Here is a 23,013-nt window from a genome sequence, read left to right on the forward strand (position 1 = left end):
GAAATCCCAGCTATGGCTCTGTCCCCCTGTGCCAGGCTGGAGCAGCACAGCCCTGCTCAGGGATGCTGTGCCCTTCTCTTGCCTTTCCCAGCTTGGAAAACCTAAAAAAAACCCCACAAAACCCCTGGAGAAATGCACTGCTGGGATGGCCTTCAGTCAATATTTGTAGGTCTGCAGCTTTCTGTGCTCCTGCCAACACCCACCCCTGTCCTCTGAGCTGCCTCCAGGGTGCTTCTGCCGCCTGTCCCCAAAGCTCCTTGATCTTAATTCAATGACACCTTGCTAATTTGCCTGAGCTGAGGTTTTTCCCACTCCTTTTGGTAAATTTGGTAAAAAAAAAAGGACCAAGACTCCTTCTCCAAGGTCTGGGCACCGGCAGAGGGCTGGGGAAGGTGGATTGCCCGTGGGAGAAATGCTCCTTCCTGGCTCAGGGTGGGGATAACACAGTGCCCGGGTGTCTGTGTTGTGCAGACGGGCAGGGTCAGGCTGGGGAAGGGCAAATTCAGAGCCTGAAGCAGCCCCAGAGCTTTTGGGGACCTTCAGAGGGACAACTGGATGTTTCTCTGAAAGGATGGAGACATCAGGTGAAATGGCTGTGGAAGGGAAGGGAAGGGAAGGGAAGGGAAGGGAAGGGAAGGGAAGGGAAGGGAAGGGAAGGGAAGGGAAGGGAAGGGAAGGGAAGGGAAGGGAAGGGAAGGGAAGGGAAGGGAAGAAGTCAGGAGTTTGGCCTGGGCTCCTGCCCCACCATTGCCCATTTGAGCTCAGTCAGGATTTTCCACCTTTCCTGTTGTCCCCTGCAGGACACCTCTGCTCCCCACACGAGGAGCTGTGGGGCAGGAGGTGACACTGAGTGAGGGGACAGAGGGGGGACTCTGAGCTCTTAGAGGGGGCTGCAGAGAGCAAAGGGGTTTGGGGCTGTCAGGATTCGGTGAGAATTCCAGGGAAAGTGGCAGGAAAGAGATGAATGGGTTTGACAAACTTGGGGAGGGAAGAAAACCTTTCCCCATGGCAGGTGGGAGGGTGGCTGGGTGCTGCAGAGCCCTCACATGTAAATAACCCGTGCTGTGGGGTGTTGCCTTTGGGAATGAGCTCTGAGCTCACAAAAAAAGGACTCAGGCATCAGCTCTGGCCCCTCAGCTGCTCAGAGGGTGCCGGGGGTTGTGCCTGGCAGAGAGTGTTTGCTTTAGGGCAGGGGTTATTGACTCTGGGGGTTATCTGGGATTGGGAAGTACCCACCTGGAAATGAACCTTGTGTTGGTTGCTGCCTCCTGCCCTGCCACGGAGTCCTTGACTGGTGTTTGGGTGTTGGCAGAGCGACAGCTCCTTCAGGAGAGCTTTCCAGAATTAGCAAAGCCATCTGGCTTTTGTTCTCCTTGTCCTTCCCTTCCAGTGAGGAGTCCTGGCTGAAACTGCTCCACAGTTGGATTTGGGGCAGCACACAGACAGACCTAAAGTGTCCTGTGGGCTCTGCAAGCAGCCCTTTGCTCCAAAAAACCTCTTAATTTTAAGGCACGAGTCTTGATTTAATTTTAAACAACAGCCACGAGGCTGCTGAGCCAAGATCCAGCAGTGATGGGTGGAAAAAACAGGATTTGGTCTGTGTTGGGGCAGGGCTGGGTGTTGGGGACAGCGTGGGGAAGTGCCAGGGTTCAGGGAGGGGACAAGGAGGGGACCACACTTCCCCTGCCCTGTTCCCTCCAACCCAGCAGCCAGGAGGAGCAGCGAGGTCCTGGATCCTCACACGATGGGAAATTGCCTTCCTCCCTGGGACTGTAACACAGAGAGGTTGAGAAATTACCAGAGAGGTTAATCACCACCGAGCCAGAGGGCTGCTTTTCCTCTGGCTGCTGTGGTCAGGGGAAGAGGCTCGTGGGCTGTGAAAATTGCTGTGTTTGTGTTGTGTGTCAGGGATGCTCCTGGCTGATCTGGGGCTGAGGGGTTTCTTGGGCTCCCCACGCAGAGATGTAGTGAAAAAGAGAAAATTTCCCCCAGCCCTCGAGAGGGTTTGGAGCCACGTTTAGCTCTGGTGATGCTTCTCCCCCTACTCTGCTTAATTAAACCTGGTTTTTATCCAAAGAGGGCTGGGCAGAGGCTCCCCTCGGAGCTCCCAAAACAGCAGGAGCTGTTCCTGTGCTAACCCCAGAGCAGAGCAGCCCCGTCCAAGCCTGCAGCCCCTCTGAGCTGAGGGGACACAAACACCAAGCTGGACTCAGCCAAACCACCAGGAATTCATAGCTGAGTCACGGCTGTGTACGAGTCAAGCCTTTTATTTATATATATATATATATATTTAATTTATTATTATTTAGCCAAACTTTCAACAATTTGTCCTCCCAACAGCTCTGAGAGCTCAAAGGAGGCTCTCAGACACCAGCTGCTCTGTCTGGTGGGGTCACTGCTGTCCCTGGCTGGCCAGGGGAGGGCTCAGGACATGGGGACAGGGACAGGGGCGTTGGGGAGGCTTTGTTTGACCCCGTTGCTGCAGGTTTGTTGTTTTTCTGTGTTTAAAGGAGAGACTCTGGGATGCTCTGAGCACCTCCAGCACCTCTGATAAACCCCTCTGGGGTTTTATGTAGCAGAACTGGGGCCGTGGTGGCTCCTGGGCCCCTCTTTGCTGATGTCCCCAACGCCAGGCTGGAGCTGTGTCCCCAGCAGTGAGACTCCACGGGAGGTGCTGGTGACAGGATTTATCAAATGGAACATCTCAGGGCTGCCAGGCTGGCTCCAAGACAGGGATTAGGGGGTTTGGAGGCTGAGCTTCCACTTCATCCCAGAGCTGCACTGAACCCCTGCCCCTCCTCAGCCTCTGACTGGGTTTGGGGCTGTGGAGCCAGGGAGTTTGTCAGGATAAATCTCAGTGATTCCCAAGAATTGTGAAGATTTGATGTGTACCATTGTTCACCCTGGGCCCGTGTTCAGCCAGTTTAAATGCAGCAGTTTCCAAAAGAACACCCAGCAGGGTTTTACTCTTTGAGATGCTGAACCTCAGACTTTTGGGGTGATGCTCTAACCCGAGTCCAGTTAATGATCACTGAAAAAATCCCAGGATTTAGGGAGCTGCTGCCAGTGCCAGATGAAGTCACTCTCATCCTCCTCTCCAGCTGGTTTTTTGTTTTTTATTTTCATTGAACCACAACGACTCCTTCTAGTTCCTGAAGCTGATGTCATTGGAAGTGATGGGACATTTTTTTACACGCATATAGAATAAGTGTTAAAAAATGCTCCAGAAAGAGCTTTTCCAGCCTTGTCTGGGAGCTGGCTGGGGAGTTGAGTTAAACTGGCTTTGATGGAACTTAATCCATAAAGCAAATGAGTCATCAGGCATAAATGGCTTTACCATAAATGTCAGGCAGATCCTTACTGGTCCTGACAGTTAGCACTTCCATCTGTCTGCCGGAGCAGATGAAACCCTCACAGCCCTGCTCAGAAATGTCCTGCCTCTTCCTCTTCACCAGAAGTTTGAGGGATAAAGGCCAAAATGTGATTTATTCCCTTTCTTTAAGCGCTGCCTCTCCTAATGTATGAAATCGTGGTTATTTGCAGGCAAAATACAAGTCGGCTTTTTTTATTCTCTGCTTCAATATTTTTGGTTAAACCAGTAAAATCACAACTGAGCTCAGCCTCTGGTTGCTCCCAGTTGCTGCAGAACTTCTTGAACCTTGTGCCCGACTCGTTGCCAGGCCAAAAAAGAGCTTCACCCACCGTGTGGGTGGCTGGAGGATGCTGCTGGCGACTCCTACAAAGCACCACCAGAATGTTTCTGTCTTGCTCCCTGACTGAAACAACTCCTTAATTGAAAACAAGTCTTGGATTTCCCTGGTCAGGTCTCTAAACCATTCAATTGGTGCGTTTTTAAGTTGTCTCTCTTGGAAAACCCTGTCCCTCACAGCGCGTGTGGATTAACGGGATGGGCGCTGCAAAACCCCAACTGAGAACGGGAATTTTGGGGCGGTTTGTGACCAAAACAGGGAAACAAATGGACACTTGAGGGAGGAATGGGAGCAGGGCTGGCTCCCCTTTTGCCAGCCACGATCCCTGGGCACAATTTATTAGCAACAACACACTCGACAGGACACAAAAGGCTCCCGAACCTCCTAGCGGCGGGGCTTGCTCTATTTAAAGTGGGTTTTTAAATCACAGAAAGGGGCTCTTGACAGCAGAGCTTTGTGCAGCTTTTGTGAGGTGCAGATAGTGGGGCTTTTTTTTTTTTTTTTTTTTTTTTTCCTTTTCACTGCAGGCTAAATTAGCCCATTTTATTGTTTGGCGCTGAGGGATGAAGTCAATTGACTGGGAATCTTGCTAACAAGGTTTTTTGTTTTTTTTTTTTTTACTCCTGTCTGCTTTATTACAAGTGTTTAGCACGGGGGATCCCCCAGCTTGATGGGAATGAAACAAAGATGAATGGGCTGAGCTCTGCTCCTTCCTTCTCCCCTGATCTGCTCAGCCCCTGGCTCTGCGCTGGGGGCTTGGGTGTCCTTGTAGGACACGAAAGAGAGAGGAGAAACTGCAAATATTTCAGAAGGCAAAGAGCATTTATTGTCTTAATTTATTATTTAGAGGAATTTATTGTCTAGTTCTTAGATAAATAAATAAGGAACACCCTTATCTCTTATGAGGTGTTCCCATGCAGATTTTAAATGGTTGGTGAGTAGGAATTGGTGGATTGGAATAGGAATTAAAAGGATTGGGGAATTGGAGCGACACCTCTCTGATCCCTTTGGTTAAACCAGAGGAACAGCAAAATTCACCTGGAGAAAGGCTGTTTTGAGAAAGGGATTATTTCAAAATCGTTTATTATTAATTCAAAATCAATTATTTCAAAATCAATTTTTTTTTTTTTTAAATTTGTTTGCCAAGATGGTTTTGAGAAGAAGCTTTCTGGAGAAATTTTTTTTTTTTCCCTTGGAGAAAAAAGTCAGCAGCTGCCAGGAGGCTAAAATTATTTTTAGATTTCGAAATTTCAGGCCCACACTTGGGTGCTCCCTGGGGCTTTCGCTCGTTCCAAATCGGGGAGTTTTGGTTCTCCTGGATTTTTGCAGGATACAAGACAAGGATGAGCTTTGGGCAGGGTGGTTGATTGGGTTTGAAGAGGAAAGGGCAAACAGGAGCCTGTGGTGATGCTGCTGGAGCGTGGAGAGCTCTGACGGAGCCATCTGATGCTCTTCCCTGGCGCTGCCCTCATCCCAAATTTATTCAGTTACGCACTGATTTCCCCAAGTTCCTGACCCAGAATGAGCAGGAAGCTCCCCCTGCTCGGCCTCCTCCTCTCCCTCAGCACAAACTGTGGGGCCCACGCTGCCCTTTGGTGCCTTCACTCTTCTGCTCCGGCTCCAGGGATTTGCAGATGGTTTGTTTGGTTTTTTGGGGCTTTTTTTGCCCCTCAATATTCTCCAAGGCTGACGATGCCCAAGCTCCTGCAGGGTGGGATCAAGGTTTTCTCCCCGTGCACAGCTCGGGAGCTGCCATCAGCTGAGGCTAAAAACAACCCCAGCTTTAGCAAATTCTCTTCTGCTTAACCTTTGGCACTGTGTTTAGCCAAGATGCCTTTCCTTGCTTTATCTGCTCCTTGAGGAAACGCAGTTCCAGCCCTGGTCACTTATGGGATGCAGCCTATCAGCTCCCCACGAGGTGTAAATCCAACCTTATCAGGGAGAAAAAGCTTTTTCAGCCTCCCCTGCCTCTTGGAGACGAGTCCCAGGTCTGCTTTGGGGCTGGTTTCTTTCAGCTTATCCCAACAATGCCGGGCACTTCCCATCTTCCCATGGACAACGGGGAAAAGCTTTAAGCACCTGAGGGAGAGGAGGACACAAATGGCTCAGCTGAGGTGTCAGCGAGGGGTGGCCAAGGTCCTGTGGGTAGAAATAGCAGCTGGAAGGGTTTTCACACATTGAATTTCATGTTTTCTTGGCCGGGTTGAGTGTTCCCTGCTGGAGGGAATTCCAAAGGGACAGGTTTGGAGCTCCGGAGTGCCTTTGGAGACTTTGGAGACGGTGATGTCATTGATGGCCTGAGTAACCCCAGGACACCCCCAGGACCCCTGCCCAGCGCTGGGGGATGTCCTGGAGGTCCCACCATGGCCCAGTTCCCCCGTGGGTGCCATGGGCAGAGCTGCTCGGAAAAGGGAAATGCTCCACGAGGTGAAAAAACTTGGAATTTTTTATTTTCCCAATACTCTAAGCCTAGTTTTGGTGGTTACATTGCAAAAGAAAAAGCTGGAATAGTAATGGCGAGACTGGGTTTATATTAAAAAAAAAAAAAAAAAAAAAAAAGGAAGAAAAAAAAGAAAAAGGAAAGGGAAGGAAAGATGTTTCTCGTTTTAAAAGTGGAAAATTGAAACCCACTCTGCAGACGTCTCTGTGAATTTTGTAAAGGTTATTCACTGGAAACAATGACTAACGAGCTCCAGTGAATGCTCCTTGAAGGGTGACTGGGGTAGGTCTGAGAGGTGCCCAGATGTTCATGAGCTGCTGCAGGGAGGGAAGTGACAACCTGGGAATGCAGGAGGGAGCTCCAGGCAGCTCTGAGCTGCTCCTTCCCCCAATGCTGATGTGTCCAGACCTCCTGGCAACCTCCTTTCCCAGTGGATCTCTGCCCAAAATATGAACAGCATTCCCTTTTTTTGGGGGGGAGTCAGTGGGACATGTCCATGATCCGGCAACACCAAGGCAGATTTGGCCCACAATTTCAAAAATATCCTTTTCCACAGGGCTGTTTGCCAGTCTGGCCAGGCTCCCTTTGGAGCTTCTGGTTCCTATTACTGCCCAAATCATCCTCCCAGTTTTGCTCCTGCTTTTCCCCCTGATGCTTTAGCCATGTTTGTCTATTATTTAATAAGAAATTTTATTTTTTTTCCCCTCCCCTAATTAAATATCAGCTCCAAGCATCCAAGTAGTAAAGTCTTATGTAACTGTCTGCTGAATGAACTGGATTTTGGCACCGTGGCTGAGCGGCTTGGTGGCTCTTCAGGAAACTCCAGAGCAATTTCTGCTCTGACCTTCGGGCTGTGGCTGCGTCGGGCTTCAGGGAGCAGCTGCTCCATTAACCAGCCCTGCTGCCTAATGAGCTTCCTCTGCACCTGGGTTTTAGTAAAAAAAATATAAAATAAAGCCTCCCTTTGGCTCTTTTCTGGGTTTATCAGATGCATTTCTGATCTCTCGCTGTGTCTGTTGCTGGTGGAACGTCGAGGTGAGGCAAGATGTAAAAGAAGAAGGGGTGGGTGATGCGAGACCAGCTGGTGGGCTGGGAGAAGCAGGGAAGTTTTGAGGCCAAAAAGCAGCTTTTGGGACTGGACAGGGTGAGTCTGCAGCCCTGCACAGGGCCAGGTGGAAAAGAGGTGTTTTATTGCTGATTTGAGGGTGGTACAAAGCTCTTTTCTCTTCTTTTTCCTGCACTTGCCTTGCTGGGGGCTGTCAGTGCTGCTGTAGTGGGTGATGTGCCTTTTGGGGAGGTGGATTTGGGGCTGGGGATGAAGGTTCTCACCTCGTGGAGCAGCCCAAAAGAAGCAGCTGCTCTTTTTTCCCCTGCCTCATCTCAGGGGACGTGCCCATGGCAGGAAGGCGGCACTGCCACGCGTGTTTTACTTTTAATTTCTTTGTGTTTCTGGCTTGGATTGCAGCCTGGGGCTGGTGTCTCCACGAGCATCACCCCACCCCTGACCCTGTGTGCTCCTCTTCCTGCAGGGTGACATCCAGCAGCTCCTGATCGTGGCGGACCCGCGGGCAGCGCTGGAGTACTGTGAACACTACAGCCCTGACTGTGACACCGCCATCCCCGACGCCCCCCAGTCCCAGGACCCCAACCCCGATGAATACGTGAGTCTCTGGCCATGGTTTGGGGCGTCATCACCAATATTTGGGTTTGTGGCACCCTCACAAACACGTGGCTCCTTCCTCCCGCTCGGCTTCCCCACAACTCATCTCCAATGTCGAAAATAGAACTTGGTTTTTAGAATTTGCAGGTTCTGGGTTTGGCTCTTGGGAGTTTCCCGACTTTCTGAGCTCCTCCCATTTCCAAAGACTGAAAGGAACATCCTCTTGGAGCTCAGAGACACAGGACAGACAACGTGAGCCAAGTGTGGATTATTGACCTTCCCTGGCAGATCCTGTCCTGTCCAGACAAGCACCTGTTCCTAAATTCCAAGTTAAACTGTTGGAGTTGTAAAAGGATTAAACAGTTCTTCCTCAATATTCTGGGAAACAGGCGTTAAAGGAGGGAGAACCACTTTTCCCCTGGATTTGCTTTGAATTTCCTTTTGGCAGAAATGCTCCCAAGTCATCTATTGTGCCCAACACTTTTTGTATGACGGGTTCATCCCAGGCCTTTCCTTTTAAAAAAAAAGGGAAACACCATAAAAAAGGCTGGTGCAGGATGCATTTGCATGTTCGCTGCCCAATCAGCAATGTCTGGGTGTGGCTGAATTTTAACATGACCTGAATTTTGCCCTTTTTGAGGAGGTCTCAGCTCGCTGCAGTTGCTGTCTGGTGTCCTGAGCCACTCTCCGGGGCTGATCTGCTTTCAGCTGAGCCCAGACCTGCAGGGTCAGGGAATCCCCACGAACCAGTAATGCCATCAGCCCTCCCAGTTTATCTTTGGGATTAAATTAATCCAGCACCTAAGCCGGGCTTTGGGACGCTGACGGTGAGGGGAAAGCGCCGCCGCTGCTCCCGCCAGGCGCTTCTGCAGAAACAATAAATAAGACAAATAAAACAGCGCTTTGGTGGGAAATCTGTGGCGGCAAGGAAAATACAACTCCTCTTTTGGAGCCAGCAGCCCAACAAGAGCTGGCTTGTGTTGCTCCGTATAGGAATAACTCCTCCACTCCGGCTGCCAGGGAGAGCTGGGCCATGCAGGAGCAGGGCCGTGCCCAGCCTTTGTTTGGGTTTCTTGCTGAAGGTGACTGGCTGGCTCCTTGTGGAAAAAGGATCTGCCTGTCCAAGCCCTGCTGCCTGCAGGAGGGATGTCAGGATGCAGGTGGATGGGGAGTCACAGGGATGCTGTTGGTGCAGGAACGGCACCAGAGCACCTGCGGGGTTCAGGGGATTTCTGTGCCTCTCCCAGAGGGTCAGGTGGGGCAGGTCTGGGAGGTTTCAGGTTGAAAAAAATATCATAGAGCCACTAGTTTGGGTTGGAAGGATCTTAAAGGTTATCAACTTTATCAAATTCCAACCCTTTGCTGTGGCAGGGATGCCTTGCACCATCCCAGGTTGCTCCGTGTCCAACCTTGGCCTGGGACACCTCCAGGGATGGGGCAGCCACAGCTCCCATTCCAAGGCCTCCCCACCTTCCAAGGGAAGCATTTCTTCCAAAATCTCCTGTCCCAGCTATCAGAGCGAAGCCTGTGATGTCCAAAGGAGCTGGCAGGGACACGTTCTGGCTGCTCCCACCTCATTCCCTCCTTCTCCTCCTCTCCTGGCAGTACCCGGACGGGGAGGGAGAAGGGGACACTTACTACTACGAGTACCCCTACTACGAGGATGTGGATGAAGCCGTCAAACCAGAAGCCCCCACCACCAAACCCGGCCCTCCTGCAGTGGCTGCAGGAGAGAAACCCGAAACCGAGCAGGTACGGGGGCGGGTCCTGGCAGGGGTGGAGGTGTGAACCTTTATAAAAGTGGAGGGTGATGCAGAAATGGTTATTTTTTTTGTTTGTTTCTCTGATTGCGGTGTTTTCTTGCCCGCCACAGGAATTTCCAGCTCCCACAGCACCCCCTGAGAGAGGGAACCCCAGGAAGCAGCCCAAGGAGGACGGAGCAGTGGATGATCCCCTGGTGGATGAGTACAACTACGAGACCATCAACGAGGAGTATTTTACCCCCATGCCCTACGAAGATCTCAACTACAACGAGGAAATCGATCCCCAGGGCGGCCTCACTGAAAATGCAGTGGAGGCTGAACTCCCCACGAGCACTGTTGTCACCTACAACGAGACTGATGTAATTCCAATTCATTAATTTTCATTTTTTTTTAATTAATTCTGCTGTTTCATTGCCCTGGAAGCAAAGGAGACGGGAGCAGCCAGATGGGAAATCCATAAGTGGTTCAGGCAGCTGCAGGGAGAGGAAGTTTCTTGTAAAATGTTTTCACTCCAGATTTTTTTCAGGGTGGGGAATGCAGATATTTCGAATTTGGTTAAGGATTATTCCCCTGGAAAAAGCTGCTCATATTGACATCTGCATTTCCTCGGGTGAAGTGGTTGTCTGACAAAAAGAGAAATGAGGGTTTGCTGTTAAAATCTCAGTAAAAGCCTTTTATCCCAAAGACATTAATACAAATCCTTAAAATGTTGATTTGCTGGAGAACATCAATATTTTTCATTTTGTCATTTGCACTGAAAAGCATCTTCATGTTTTTCAATTTGTTTTCTTTAAAAAAAAAACCCAAAAAACCAACATTCCAACACTGGGACAAAGCCTTGATTCCAAAACTGCTGCGTCCACCTGGCGTGAGCCCCTTTATTCCGTGTGTGGATCTGCTCAGAGCTGGGATCAGCCCAGGCCCCACAGCTTTTCCTGTTGGAATATTGAACTTTTGCCTCCCCACACTTCAACATCCTTCAGCTGAAACGCTGCTCTCCACACTCTCCTGTGCTTAAAGCTTGCCCAGTTCTTGCTTTTCATGTTGATGCTGAAATAGGTGAAGGTTGGTGAGGCTGAGATGAATTTTTTGGGCAGCTGTGGAGATCACAGAGCAAGGAAATAAATGACATTAAACGGGCAAATCCTTCATTATCCAGGAGCAGCAGCAAGGGGATCCGTGGTGGGATAACATGGGATTGTTCTCTGCCCTAGTGGAAGATCTCCCTGCCCGTGGTGAGGGTTTGGAACTGGATGAGTTCCAAAATCCTTCCAAACACACACCATTCCCTGTAATGCTTCCAAATCCCATCCTAATTCCCAGAGAGAGCTCAGGGGCGGCTTCTCCAGTGGAGAATTACTTCTTGTGGGGCTGTCACAATTCAAGGCTGGCAAAAGAGACAGCAAAAAGTTCTCCAAGATCCCTGGAGTTGGGAATTTGAGGGAAGAGGTGTCAGGGAAAGTGTCCAAGCAAAGATCTGAGAAGCTGGAGCCGAGCAGGTGCAGATCCAGCTGCTCCAAGGGCAGGGAGTGGATCCAGACAGCCAAAATGTGGTGGAGGAGGTTGGAGAGCCCAAAATGATGCGCAGGGAGGAAGGAAAAGGCTCCAGGAATGGAGGGAGCCAACCTGAGGGAACCCACGGATGGGAAAGTTTTCCATTTCCTGACCAAGAGCCAGAAATCTTTGGCCAAACTTGGACTTTCTAAGAGAGAGAGGAATTAAAGATTGGATAGAGGGGCCTTAGATAAAAAAAGAGTGAAAGAGGAAGGAGGAGGCCTCAAGGGCCACTTCAGTTGTTAAAGGAAATAGAGGAGGAAAGTTCAGGCAAGGAACTGCCCACTTATTCCAAATATCATCTTTCCATGCAAATAGACCTGAGGACCTCAATTAAAATATCAAACCTGAAGCTTTTGATATTCATCTCATGCAATTTGCTGCTATCCCCAAACCCTTAGGAATAAGATTTTTTTTTTAAGATTAGGGTTTTAAGGTTTCAAAGTGCAAAACCAAGTGGAATATTTCAGCCAGGATAAGAAGGAGGGTGCGATGGCAACAGATCCATTTGAACCGGCCCAAAGGAAAAATAATCCTGACTAATTGGATAATTGCCAAACTGTCACTTCTGCCAAGGCCAGAGGTAAGAAGAGAAGGTGGGGTTAGTTCTAGGCTTAGTCTTAATTTAAAACCTCCTGGATTTGGACTCATCTTTCTGAGTTCTAAGCAGTTTGGGCACAGAAAGAAGCCTGGAAGTTGTGATGACACCGAAACGACTTTGAATTCGTAGTATGAGGAGCAATTTCTCCAGGAACCGCTGCAAACAACCCAACCTCTGGACTATTTTGGTTCATCACCTGGATAGGAAAGAAACCAAATAAATTCTGTTAGCACATGTTGTTCTTTGCAGGGCTGCTCAGGGCGAGGGGTGCCAAGGGGCTGTGCCTGCCAGGCTGCTGGGAGCACGGGGACATGGAGAGCAGCAAGGAAATTCTGAGCCTTGGCTGGATGTCCTTGCTGTGCTCCGTGGCAGCTGAAAGGATTCTGAGAGGATCCAGGGATTAAGGCGTCGCATTTGTAAGGAAATTCCTGCTCCTGGGATGAGCCCGGGCGCAGATTGGATCCCAGACTAAACAAACGGGAGGTTTTCACAGGACAGAACTCGGGTTTTTCCACATTTCCTGCTGTAATTGGACACCCACAGAGACACATCGTGGGTTTGGAGATCTGGGAACGGATGTGGGGCTCCTTGGGCTCGATAATCCAGAGCCTCCAACACCGAGGCCGTGAGAGATGAGGAGGATTTGGAGCTTGAGACTTCCATTACCTCTTTCTTCAGGCATTTGGAGTCTGCAGGATCCTCCTGACACAAGCTTTGTGCTGCATTTTGTTTTCCTCACTCCGACTTTTTTACTCACAGCGTTTTACTGGGGATCAGTGAAGGAATCCCAGGGAAAGCCAGGGTGTATATTTGACATGAAGCTTCTCTGTCTGTCTCTCTGCCGCTGGAGACTTCAAAATTCCAGAATTTAACTTTTCTCCAGGTTTCTTCCCCTTGCCACTGCTATCGTAAATCATCCTCATTTTGCAAAAAAAAATCAAGGATTTATTAAAATCCTTAATACCCTTAATAAATCAGGGATTTATTAAAAAAAAAAAACAAAAAACCCTTAACATAACAACACATTAAGATCCCAGCACGTCCAGCTAGGAGAGGTCCCCAGCCTGACCCATTGCTGCTCTTTCCTCTCCAGGCTGCTCAAGGAGGGGATGACCTGGATAAAGATTTCACTGAGGAAACCATCAAGGAGTACGATGGGAATTATTACGACAATTATTACGACAGGACAGCGTCTCCCGACATCGGCCCCGGCATGCCAGCCAACCAGGACACCATCTACGAAGGGGTGAGGGGGTTTCTGCTCCATCCAGGGGAAATCCCGCTTCAAAAAAAGTTGGTCCTTTTATAATTCAGAGCAGAATTAGTGCAAAAAAAAAAAATCCAAAAAACCCCACGAGGGTTCACCCATCTGCAGCTTGTGTTTAAACAAGGAGGAGCTGCACTGGAAACTCAGCAGGGTTGTGCCAGGATCTCCAGCTCCTGCTGGGATTGGTGGTGGTGATGATGATGGTGATGATGATGGTGATGATGATGGTGATGGTGATGATGATGGCAATGTCCTCTCTGACTGTCTGGTTTTTTGTTTCCTTGTGTCTCACAGATCGGTGGCCCCAGGGGTGAGAAGGGGCAAAAAGGGGAACCTGCCATTATTGAGCCGGTAAGGAGCACCTGGGTTTGGGGGTTTGTTGGTTTTTTTGGGTTTTTCCCCCATGGAAAAAGGTGCAGAGAATTTGTTCTCAGTGGGACAGCTGGGAAGGAAATTTTCCATGAAAGAATTCTCTGGTTCATTTAATATAACACACTGTAATTATATAATTATATTTTTTTAAAAAGCTTCAAGGAGTGACCTAAATCGTGAGGGAAGTGCAAGAATTCCCATGAAATCTCTCATTTATCAAAATAAAGCTTAGGACTGAAGTGATAGGAAGGGGGCAGGATCCCTGAGGAGTTTGGGAGTGCCCCTGGAGCACCCAGCTCCTATCCTACCCTGACCTCCAAAAAGCTTGGGGCTGCCTTTAATTGAGCCACCAATGGGTTCATCCCGGTGGGAATAAAGAAATATAAAATCACTCCCTGCACAGAGATGTGGAGAGGTTTGCTCCCTGCACCAGCTCCACAGTCCCACCAGCTTTTCCTTCACGTCCTCCCCGGGGTGGAAACCCCTTTCATATTTCTGCCCTGATTTTGAGGTTGGTTTTCCTCCTAAAGGACAAACTCCAAGCTCTTTGTGCCCTCTGCACTCTGCAAAAGCTGTGGGTGCCCAACCCAGCACCCCGAGGTGGGGCTGGCTGCGAGCAGAGCAAGATGCTCTTGGTTAATTCCCATTTTTTTTCCCCTTCTCTGTGTGCCGGGATGCCCAGGTATCCCCATCCCTGCTCCTGCCCGTCCTGGAATTGGGGGATCAGCTCCTTGTGCACCCACCTGCCCCCAGCCCGGTCCCAGGGCTGAGCTCCTGCTGGCTGTGCACCCACAGCTCAATTAACCTCATTTTCCTTGGCTTAGGGCCAGCCCAGCACCCTGAGCCCATTCTTTCCCTTTCAGTTTTTCCTCCTTTTCCTCTTTCACCTGAAATCCCTGCAGGTGGCAAGGAGGGGAGCCAGGCAAAACTCAGGGTGGCTGCAAAAACTCCAATTGAGTCCCTTACAAAAACATTTCCGAACTTTTCCTTCCTTCTCTTCCTTCCTGGCTCTCTCACTGTGCCAACAAAAGGAATTTCCTTATCAGAGGGGTGGGCAGGGAAGGGAAGGGGGCAGAAACCCAGCCTTGAAAAGCTCCAAAGCGAACCAAATAGTTAAGTTTAATCATCCAGAAAGAATTTGGCCGCCTTCGCTGTTTCAAAACACTGGAGCACGGATGGCTTTTGCCAGAAAGTAAACAAGACCAAATGCTGCCTTGTCCCTCTCCGTGCAGCTCCTCCTGAGCAGCGAAATTCGGATTTGCTTCGCTCTTTAGCTCTTATTTTATTTTATTTTTTTTTTTAAGTTTTTGATGGGAGCTGCAGGAGAAGGGAAATAAAACCTTAGCACAGAGTTGGATTCTGCTGGATTTTCCCTCCTTTCCCTTTCAATCCCAGCTGTCCTTCAATCCTTGCTCTGTGCTGACACTTGCTGGAGGCAGCGGGGCAGGGCAGGGGCAGGAGGGATGGAGAGGAGGGATGCAGGGATGCCCAAATGTCCCGGCTGGGAGCTCATCAGGCTGCTGGTGCCTCCTCAGAGCCCTCGGTGGTTTTGGGGGGACCTTGGTGCTCAGCTTCAGGGAGGGTTTGCTCAGCACCTCTGAATTCCAGCAGGATTTCGAGCTGGTTTTGGGACGTTGGCTTCACTCGTGGGTGGGGTCTGAAGCAGAAGCCTTGCCCTGCTTTCCCCTGGGACAATCCCAAATCCATGGTTGGCTTTCCCCCCTCAATGGGATCACCCCACTGGTGCTGCCCCTAAAACCTTCCCACGTTTCCATCGCTCCCATTGATGAGCATCCGTGGAAACAAGGAGACTCTTCCTTGCCAAGGAGAATCTCCAGATGTCCCCAAGGCCAGAGCCTGACATAAACCAGCAGATAAATATGGGAAGATGCCAAGGATGTTGTTTGCATCCCAAACGGGCCAATTATCCGTGACCTTTCCCCCTGAGGAGGCGTGTCCTGGGAGGCAGAGCCTTGGTGCTGTGTGTGCTCACAGCAGCACCCCAAAAACCTCCTGGGTGGGCTGGGACCCTCTGCACTCTGATTAATTCATGTTTTAGAAACTGTCACACCAGAATGTGCCATCACTGGTCCCAAAAAAGGATGGATTTTGGGGTGTCCATAAGCTGGGATCTCAAGGAGGGTGGATTTTGGGTTATTCATACTCTGGGAGCTCAATAAGGATGGATTTTGGGATGGCCCTATCCTGGGAAGGATTTTGGGGTGTCCATGTGCTGGAAGCTCAACAAGGGTGGATTTTGGGGTATCCCTATCCTGGGATGGATTTTGGGGTGTCCATGAGCTGGGACTTCCCTGCAGCTCAGAGGACAGGCGTGTGGAGCTCACCCCTAACTCCCACCCAGTGAAATATTTCCGTGGCTGAACCTGAAACGGGGCACGGGGTGAAGCCCGGGACCTGAATCCCTCCCTGCTGAGGCTCCTCCGTGGTGGCAGCAGCAAATGTCCCCTCCCACATCCAGCTGGGATGAATCCCAGACCTTCACTGGGATTTTAAACGCCGTGACAATGAGCCTGGACACCAGGGAAGGCAGGAAATAGAGCTGGCCACGCATTTTTTGGTGCAGAAATCCTGATGGAAGCAAGGCTGGCTCGTGGCAGCCTGGTTTAGGTTATTTTTTGGGTTTTTTTGCTGCTCTGGGCTTAGGGAGTGTGGTTTTTTCAGGGCAGGAATGCCTGGATTCTCCAGCAGACATTTCAGATTCGTTCAGCTCGGTTGCACTGGGGTCAGCTGAGGCTTTTTGGCAGCAGAGCCTGAGAACAGTTTAGGGTGACCCCAAAGCAGCCCCTGCACGGCTTCTCCCACAGGAGCCAACTGCTCCTCCACAGATTTTCACAGGATTTCATCCCTTAGGGAAAATGGCCACAGGTGAGCTGGGAATTGCTGACTCAGCCTGGGCTCTGCTTTATCTCTGATCCAGAGAGAAGAGGGACAGAACTCTTCCCAAAAACATTATCCTGATCCCTTCTGGAAAGCATCCTCCCAGGTGGATTGGGAGGTTTCTTTTCCTTCCTCTCCCATACTCACAAGTGGAAAAAAAAAAAAAAAAACAAAAAAACCCAAACCTTAATTTTCCTGAGTGCAGGATAGATCTGATCTAAAGGGATGACAAAATATTTCGAAAAGCACCTTGCAGTTTGAGTGCTAAATTCTTGTTAGATTTAGGAGAAGCTTTTTCCTCAAGCTCTAGCTTTAGGTTTAGGAGAAGCTTTTTCCTCAAGCATTAGCACCATCAAGGCCAGAAAAAGTCCAGGATTTGCTTTTTCCCTAGATCTGAGCAAAGGGAGAAGGTTGTGGTGGGGAAGGTGATGCTGTGCTGGGGCTGATGCTCTTCTCTGGGATTTAAATGCACAATATTTGGCTTTTCCAAGATCCTCTGCACCTCTGGGAGAAGTCACCCAGAGGGAGTGGAAGCCCTCCAGCTCTGGGATGTCTCCATGCAGCAGCCAAGAGCTGAAATATTTAACACATCAAGCTCTGGGCTTTTCCCAGTGGTCAGAATGACTTTGAGGATGTATTTAACCACTTTTTTTTCCCTTCCTCTTGCTCAGGGCATGCTGGTGGAAGGCCCCCCTGGTCCCGAAGGCCCAGCAGTAAGTGGCATTTTCCCCCTTGTTCCGGGTGTGGGATGCTCCCATCTGCCACACACGTGCACACAGGGAGCTTTGGGGTGGATTTTCTGGTGCAAAAAAATAAACAGAGAGCTCAAAATCTTTTCCCGCCGCTCATAGAAATCTGCTACAACTAATAACACGTTTTCGTGGCTTAGGGTTTTTTTTTCCCTTTTTTCTCTGCCAGGGTCTTCCAGGACCTCCAGGACCAACTGGACCCGTGGGCTTAATGGGTGACCCAGGGGAGAGGGTGAGTGGCCGTGGTTTTCTCCTCTTTCCTGGGTGGGTTTGTTTGGGCAGAGTGGGGTCTCCCCAGAGCCTTAAAAATCCTGTTAAAATCCCCGTTCATCCCGTGAGAGCAATTCCCAAAGGAATTCATGGTGGGAGATGGGGAAGAGCTTTGCATCCAGGGGAAAAAAAAAAAAAAAAGAGTTGGGAAATCCTCAATACTCAAATGCACGAAGCCATTTTCCAACTCAAAACCAATATTAAGGCTGCAAAACCTCCTGCTCTCTCCCTGTGCCTTTTGGCTGTTTGGGAAACAGGAGGAGCAAACACACCAAGAGTCCCCAGCACAGGGGATGGAGCTCAGCTGGGATTCTGCACCCTCATTCCAGCTGCTCTGTGAGTCCTGGCAGAGGGCTTGGCCTTGCTGTGCTCCAGGATGGTCCTGGGGACATGCCAGGCTCTTTCCCTGTGGCCTTTCCCTGTCCCAAGCTGCTCCCAGAGGGAAATTCTTGTGCCCAGGTGGGTTGTTGCTGCCCTGGTTTGCAGCGCTGCTGCATTTCCTGCTGGAGCAGTAATGACATTTCTGGTGGCCTGTGCTCCATCGATCTCTGCCAGCTGGGAAAGTCAATCCCAGCTCAGCCCGAGGGGGACATTGCTCCTCAGCCTGCCTTAACCCTTGTGGCACTGCGCCCCTGCCCTGGCACAGGAGCTCCGCACAATTCACACACGGTGCCTGAGCTGCGAGTGCTTTGCATCTCTCACCGCTCCAGGGCGAGCCTCAAAAATCCTCCTTTGGCTTCTGAGGGTCTCCAACCTTCTCAGGATTTCCATTTTCATCCCCTTTTTTTGCTTTGTCTCCATCCTGCTGCCCAGCTCTCCCTTCTCTTCCCGCATTCCCGGCAGGCTGGATGCTGACCCTGGGGACACGGCGCTGGCGCTCTCTCTCTCTGTCCCTGTCATTTGTCCAGGCAGATGCAGATATTTGCTGGCCCAGCTCCTCTGGAACAGCCCTGCAGAGCCAAGGAGAGGCAGCAGACACTCTGTCCCTGCTGCTGCTCCACGCCCTCCAGTGAAAAGGAATAATTTGGATTCTAGCACAGGCTGCACGTCCTGCTCCTGCCAGTGTCCAGCACTGTCACACAGCACAGTGTGCACAGAGAAGTGATGAACTCGCCAGAGCCACCAGCTGCAGCTATATTAAAACCTTCCTTTTCAATTAGAGCAGCTCCTCTTCTAATTTGTTTATTATTAACCCTGAGAGTGGAGCTCATGAATTTACATGACCCTTCCCCTCCCCGTGTACAGTGAGGAACGTTCCCTCTGCCTGCATCTGATAAAGAGATTTTTTTTTTATCTGCTCCCAGGCAGGTGCAATGAATTAATAGCCCAACAACAGTCAGCTCTGTTAATATTGGCCAACTCTCATTTAGCTCTGCTTTATTCATTTTTTTAAAGAAAAAAAAAAAAAAAGAGCTTTATTTATTTATTTAAAGCTTCTCCCTCCATCAGGGATTTGAGGAGGCACAGAGGAGTTGGTGTCAGCAGCAGAGCTGAGGAGCAGCCTGGCTGTGGGAGGTTCCAGGAGGGCTCAGGATGCTTTGGGATGACTTAGGCAGCTTTCCTGGAGCAGTGGGAAGAAGGAAATATGGCACAGAGCTGTTCCATGGGGGCTCCAGACTGCGAGGAAGGAAGTGGGAAAATGTGTTGTTTTGAAGGGGATGAGCTGCAGCATCAGAGCAAACTGCAGCCCCCTCACCCAGCCCGGCGTTTGTTTGGGAATTCGGGGCTCTGGGAGGTCATCACAAAATATCTTCACCTTCCCAAACCTTCCAGCCATTGGATCCCAAAGGAATCACTGCCCTGAGGATGGTTTTGCACTGCAGAAGTACAACAGGATCCCTAAAAATCCTTATTTGGCTTCTGGGTAAAAATCTGATTTGGCTTTCCAGGGTACTGCTTTTCCTGAGTGCTGCCTTCACCAGGAGACTCCCAAACCTGCCAGAAACATCTCCTAGGATGTAATTTCCTGACCAGGGCTGCAAAATAACCATCGAGGGAAAGATACTTGGTGAATTTTCAAGCTGAGCGCCGTGGGCTGCTGGTCCCACTCTCACTGTCACAGACACCCCCAGGTTCCAGTTTAACCATTCCATAGGAATCTCACCTGGGTTTTGCTCTCAGCCTGGTGTTTCAGAGCACTGAGGGAGCTGAAGTGCCCCTCCCTGGCTGCTGTATATCAGCAAATCCCCATTTCCATGACGAGAACCACGCAGATTTACACCCAGGCCCTGGCAGGCTGCATTTCTTCCAGGCGTTCATGAATTTAAAATTTCCAAAGTGCTTTATGGGTTTGATTTTCCTCCTTTTCCCCCCTCCACAGCCACCCCTTGCTGATCCATTCCACCAGGGAAAGACCTCCCACACCCAGCCTGAGACAAAAAGAGGCGTTTATGGATAAAAGCTCTGCATCAACATTTGTCAGCAGAGATAAATGAGCTCAGCTTTGCTCCATCACAGGCAGGGCTGGAGTTAAAAGGAGAAGAGAAAAAAGAAAATTTATCATATAAAACAAGCCTGAATTATCTGTGGTGTTTCTGCTCCAACAGATGGGGCTGGGATGGGATCTCGGTGGGGTCGAGGACTCTGGGTTGGGCTGAGCAAACGTGTCCAGCCTGGCTGGGAAAATGGATGTGCTGGGGCAAGGATAAGGCACCAAATCTTGTGGTTGTTGGGTCTGTTGGGTTGTTTTGTTAAAATATTCTGATTTTCAGGTGCTATATATGTCCTACATACATATAACATATAACATGTAATATACAACATACAATATATAATATACAATATATAATATATACCAGGTTTTATATTGTATATTACATATTACATATTACATACATACACATATATAAATTATATATATATATATTTAATATTATACCTATTTATCTTTCCCTCCTCCCTTGTAGGGTGACCTCATGACTTTCTGGCTTTTTGGTGCCCCCCGTGTGTGAGAGATTTGTGGCAGAATTTTGTATTTTCATGTTTTTTTCTGGGGGCTGAACAGGCTGCAGGCAGGTCGAGGAGAGCGAGAACGACAGAAACGTTCAGTCCTTGCCCTTCCAAGGGAGTCAGTTCTCCATAAATCCATTTATTATTGGTGTTTCCTAACTAAAGGAGTGGCCAAGTCCTCAGTCCTGAGCTGTTGGCCGCAAAACGAGGCTTTTCTTGGCCTGGCTGGATGTGGTAAAGTTGCCTTAAACTGCTGTGAAATTTGCAATTAGCCACGGATCAATGAGGTTGATGCCACCCTCATTTGAATATGGGGTCACTGGAATGAGGAGGAAATCTGGGTTAACCTCAGTTTTCCTTTCTCTCTCTCTTTTTTTTTTTTTTTTTTTTTTTTTTTTTTCCCTGTTTGTTTTTGTTGTTTTTGGTTTTGTTTTGGGGTTGTTTGTTTGCTTTTTGGTTTTTTGCCAGAAAGAAAATTGGCTGTATTTGATTTTTTATGGCTTTATCAATGGATCTTTTACCGCCCACCAGTTTCTTTAGTGCCAGTTAAAGATCCTGCACTGGTGTTAACCAGCACAGCTCTGGATATCCATGGATTTGGGCTGATTTCCAGCCCCTGACAGGATCACTCTGCTGGAGGTGGAAGGAGCCTCAAAGCTATAATAAAATAAAAATTAAAAAAAAATTAAAAATAAATATATTTTTTTTAAATTAAAAAGACAGAAGAGAGAAAAATGAAATGACCCAGCTCACTGAACCTGTGCAGGAATGAATTAATCTTCCTCCATTTCTCTCTCACTGACCCTAAATTAGGAATTTCATATTTTGGGGGGTTTTTAAATAGGTTTTAACCGATCCAACTAAACATTGATTCCATTCACTTGGAGCATTGCAGGGACTTCCATTTCTCACTCCAGTCCTGCACGAGGCAGACCCTGGAAACAGGATGGAAGAGGAGGGAATAAAGAAAATTTAAGGAAAATGGGGATCCCCACGAGCTCAATCCCTGTCGTGACGACAATATCGTGACAGAACCACAGCTCTTAATGCACAGACAGATCCAAAAGGATATTTTAGAAGTTTATTTGAATTTTTTCTTCTTTTTTCAGGGCCCACCTGGACGCCCAGGTCTCCCAGGAGCTGATGGATTGCCAGGACCACCAGGGACAATGCTGATGTTGCCTGTGAGTACAAACAGAACTGAAAAAGGATTAGAATGAATCAGATTATTTTTTTGTTTTGCTGCTGTTTAATGCCCCTTCTTGCATTGAAATCTCCCATCTCCTTTATCCCAAGGACACGTTTTCCTTGAGGTAAAAGATGGATCTGAATGGTTCTGGTTGTAAATTGACTTTTTACAAAGCACGGGAGCTCAGTCAAAATCCAAGGCAGGTTAAAGTTTCCAGAAGTGATGGATAATGATAAAAAACCATGGAATGTCCCGAGGTGGAAGGAACCCACAGGGATTATTGAGTGCAGCTCCTGGCACTGTGCAGGACAAGCCCAGAAATCCCACCCTGTGCCTGAGAGAAACACCCAAACATTTCTTGAATTCTGAATAAGCTGCAGTGTTTCTGACTGGACAGAGAGAGACAAAACCATGAAGGAACAACTGAAGATACCTCCAAAAGCCAAAATTCCAGGCAGAACCCTCTGTCCTACACTCAGGAACCTCTGACAGCTCCAGCAGCTCAGCTTTGTCCAGAGCTGCACAAATAACCTGAGGCAACCACACCATCTCCTCCTGGACAGCAGGGAATGTCAACTCTGGGAAAGAACTGCAGGGAATTCCAGCCCTGGGAGAAAAAGGAATTCCAGCCCTGGGAGAGCAGGGAATGCCAGCCCTGGGAGAAAAGGGAATTCCAGCCCTGGGAGAGCAGGGAATGCCAGCCCTGGGAGAGGAGAGCAGGGAATGCCAGTCCTGGGAGAAAAGGGAATGGCAGCCTGAGAGAACAGGGAATTCCAGCCCTGGGAGAACAGGGAATGCCAGTTCTGGTAGAGGAGAACAGGGAATTCCAGCCCTGGGAAAACAGGGAATTCCAGCCCTGGGAGAGGAGAGCAGGGAATGCCAGCCCTGGGAGAAAAGGGAATGCCAGCCCTGGGAGAAAAGGGAATGCCAGCCCTGGGAGAAAAGGGAATGCCAGCCCTGGGAGAGCAGGGAATGGCAGTCCTGGGAGAAAAGGGAATTCCAGCCCTGGGAGAGGAGAGCAGGGAATTCCAGCCCTGGGAGAGCCTGTGCTGGTGCTGAATGTGGTGTGTGAGGTCCCCAAGCTCACAATCCCCCTCATTGTGTGCCACCCCGAGCTGGCAGTGCCTGGGCAGCGCTCCCTTGGTGGCCCTGAGCTGGGTGACCCGAGGGCACTGGGGCTGACGGGGAGGGCTGGGAGCACTGGGATGGGTTTGGGGCAGTGGTGCTGAATGGAGCTGCTCAGGCCCAGCCTGCTGAGGGGGTGTTGAAGTAAGTCAGCCAAAACTCCATTGTGCTCATGCAGGAAAAGCCAATTCTTTATTCACATCACTAATTTTATGCAGTTTTCACAGACCTCGTGTGCAGCACCCATTGGCTGGTAGGTTTTTTACCACTTCACATATTGGTCAGGAGGTGATTTGTGTGTAAGTGCTAAGATTCAGGTCATTCACATTTTTCCTTTATGCGGGTCTCATGGAACAAATCTTATTGTTTATTCAGATATTTGTGCACTTTCCAACCCAAGAATAAGCTGTTGTGTTAACAAACCTTTCATACCGAGACTGTTTCCACACGGGAACTTGCAAATTGC

At 49.4% G+C, this 23,013-nt stretch overlaps 1 protein-coding gene across 1 annotated transcript in view; it reads left to right on the forward strand.

Moving 5' to 3' along the window:
• Positions 1 to 23,013, forward strand: part of COL5A1 (collagen type V alpha 1 chain) — a 137,006-nt gene that overhangs the window by 54,295 nt on the left and 59,698 nt on the right. The window contains 8 exon segments of the mRNA XM_066332902.1: positions 7,680 to 7,811; positions 9,416 to 9,562; positions 9,684 to 9,932; positions 12,822 to 12,974; positions 13,290 to 13,346; positions 16,937 to 16,978; positions 17,184 to 17,246; positions 21,343 to 21,417. Of these exon segments, the coding sequence (XP_066188999.1) occupies positions 7,680 to 7,811; positions 9,416 to 9,562; positions 9,684 to 9,932; positions 12,822 to 12,974; positions 13,290 to 13,346; positions 16,937 to 16,978; positions 17,184 to 17,246; positions 21,343 to 21,417 (918 nt within the window).

Source organism: Sylvia atricapilla, chromosome 19 (genome assembly GCF_009819655.1).
Source record: "Sylvia atricapilla isolate bSylAtr1 chromosome 19, bSylAtr1.pri, whole genome shotgun sequence".
Taxonomy (NCBI): Eukaryota; Metazoa; Chordata; class Aves; order Passeriformes; family Sylviidae; genus Sylvia; species Sylvia atricapilla.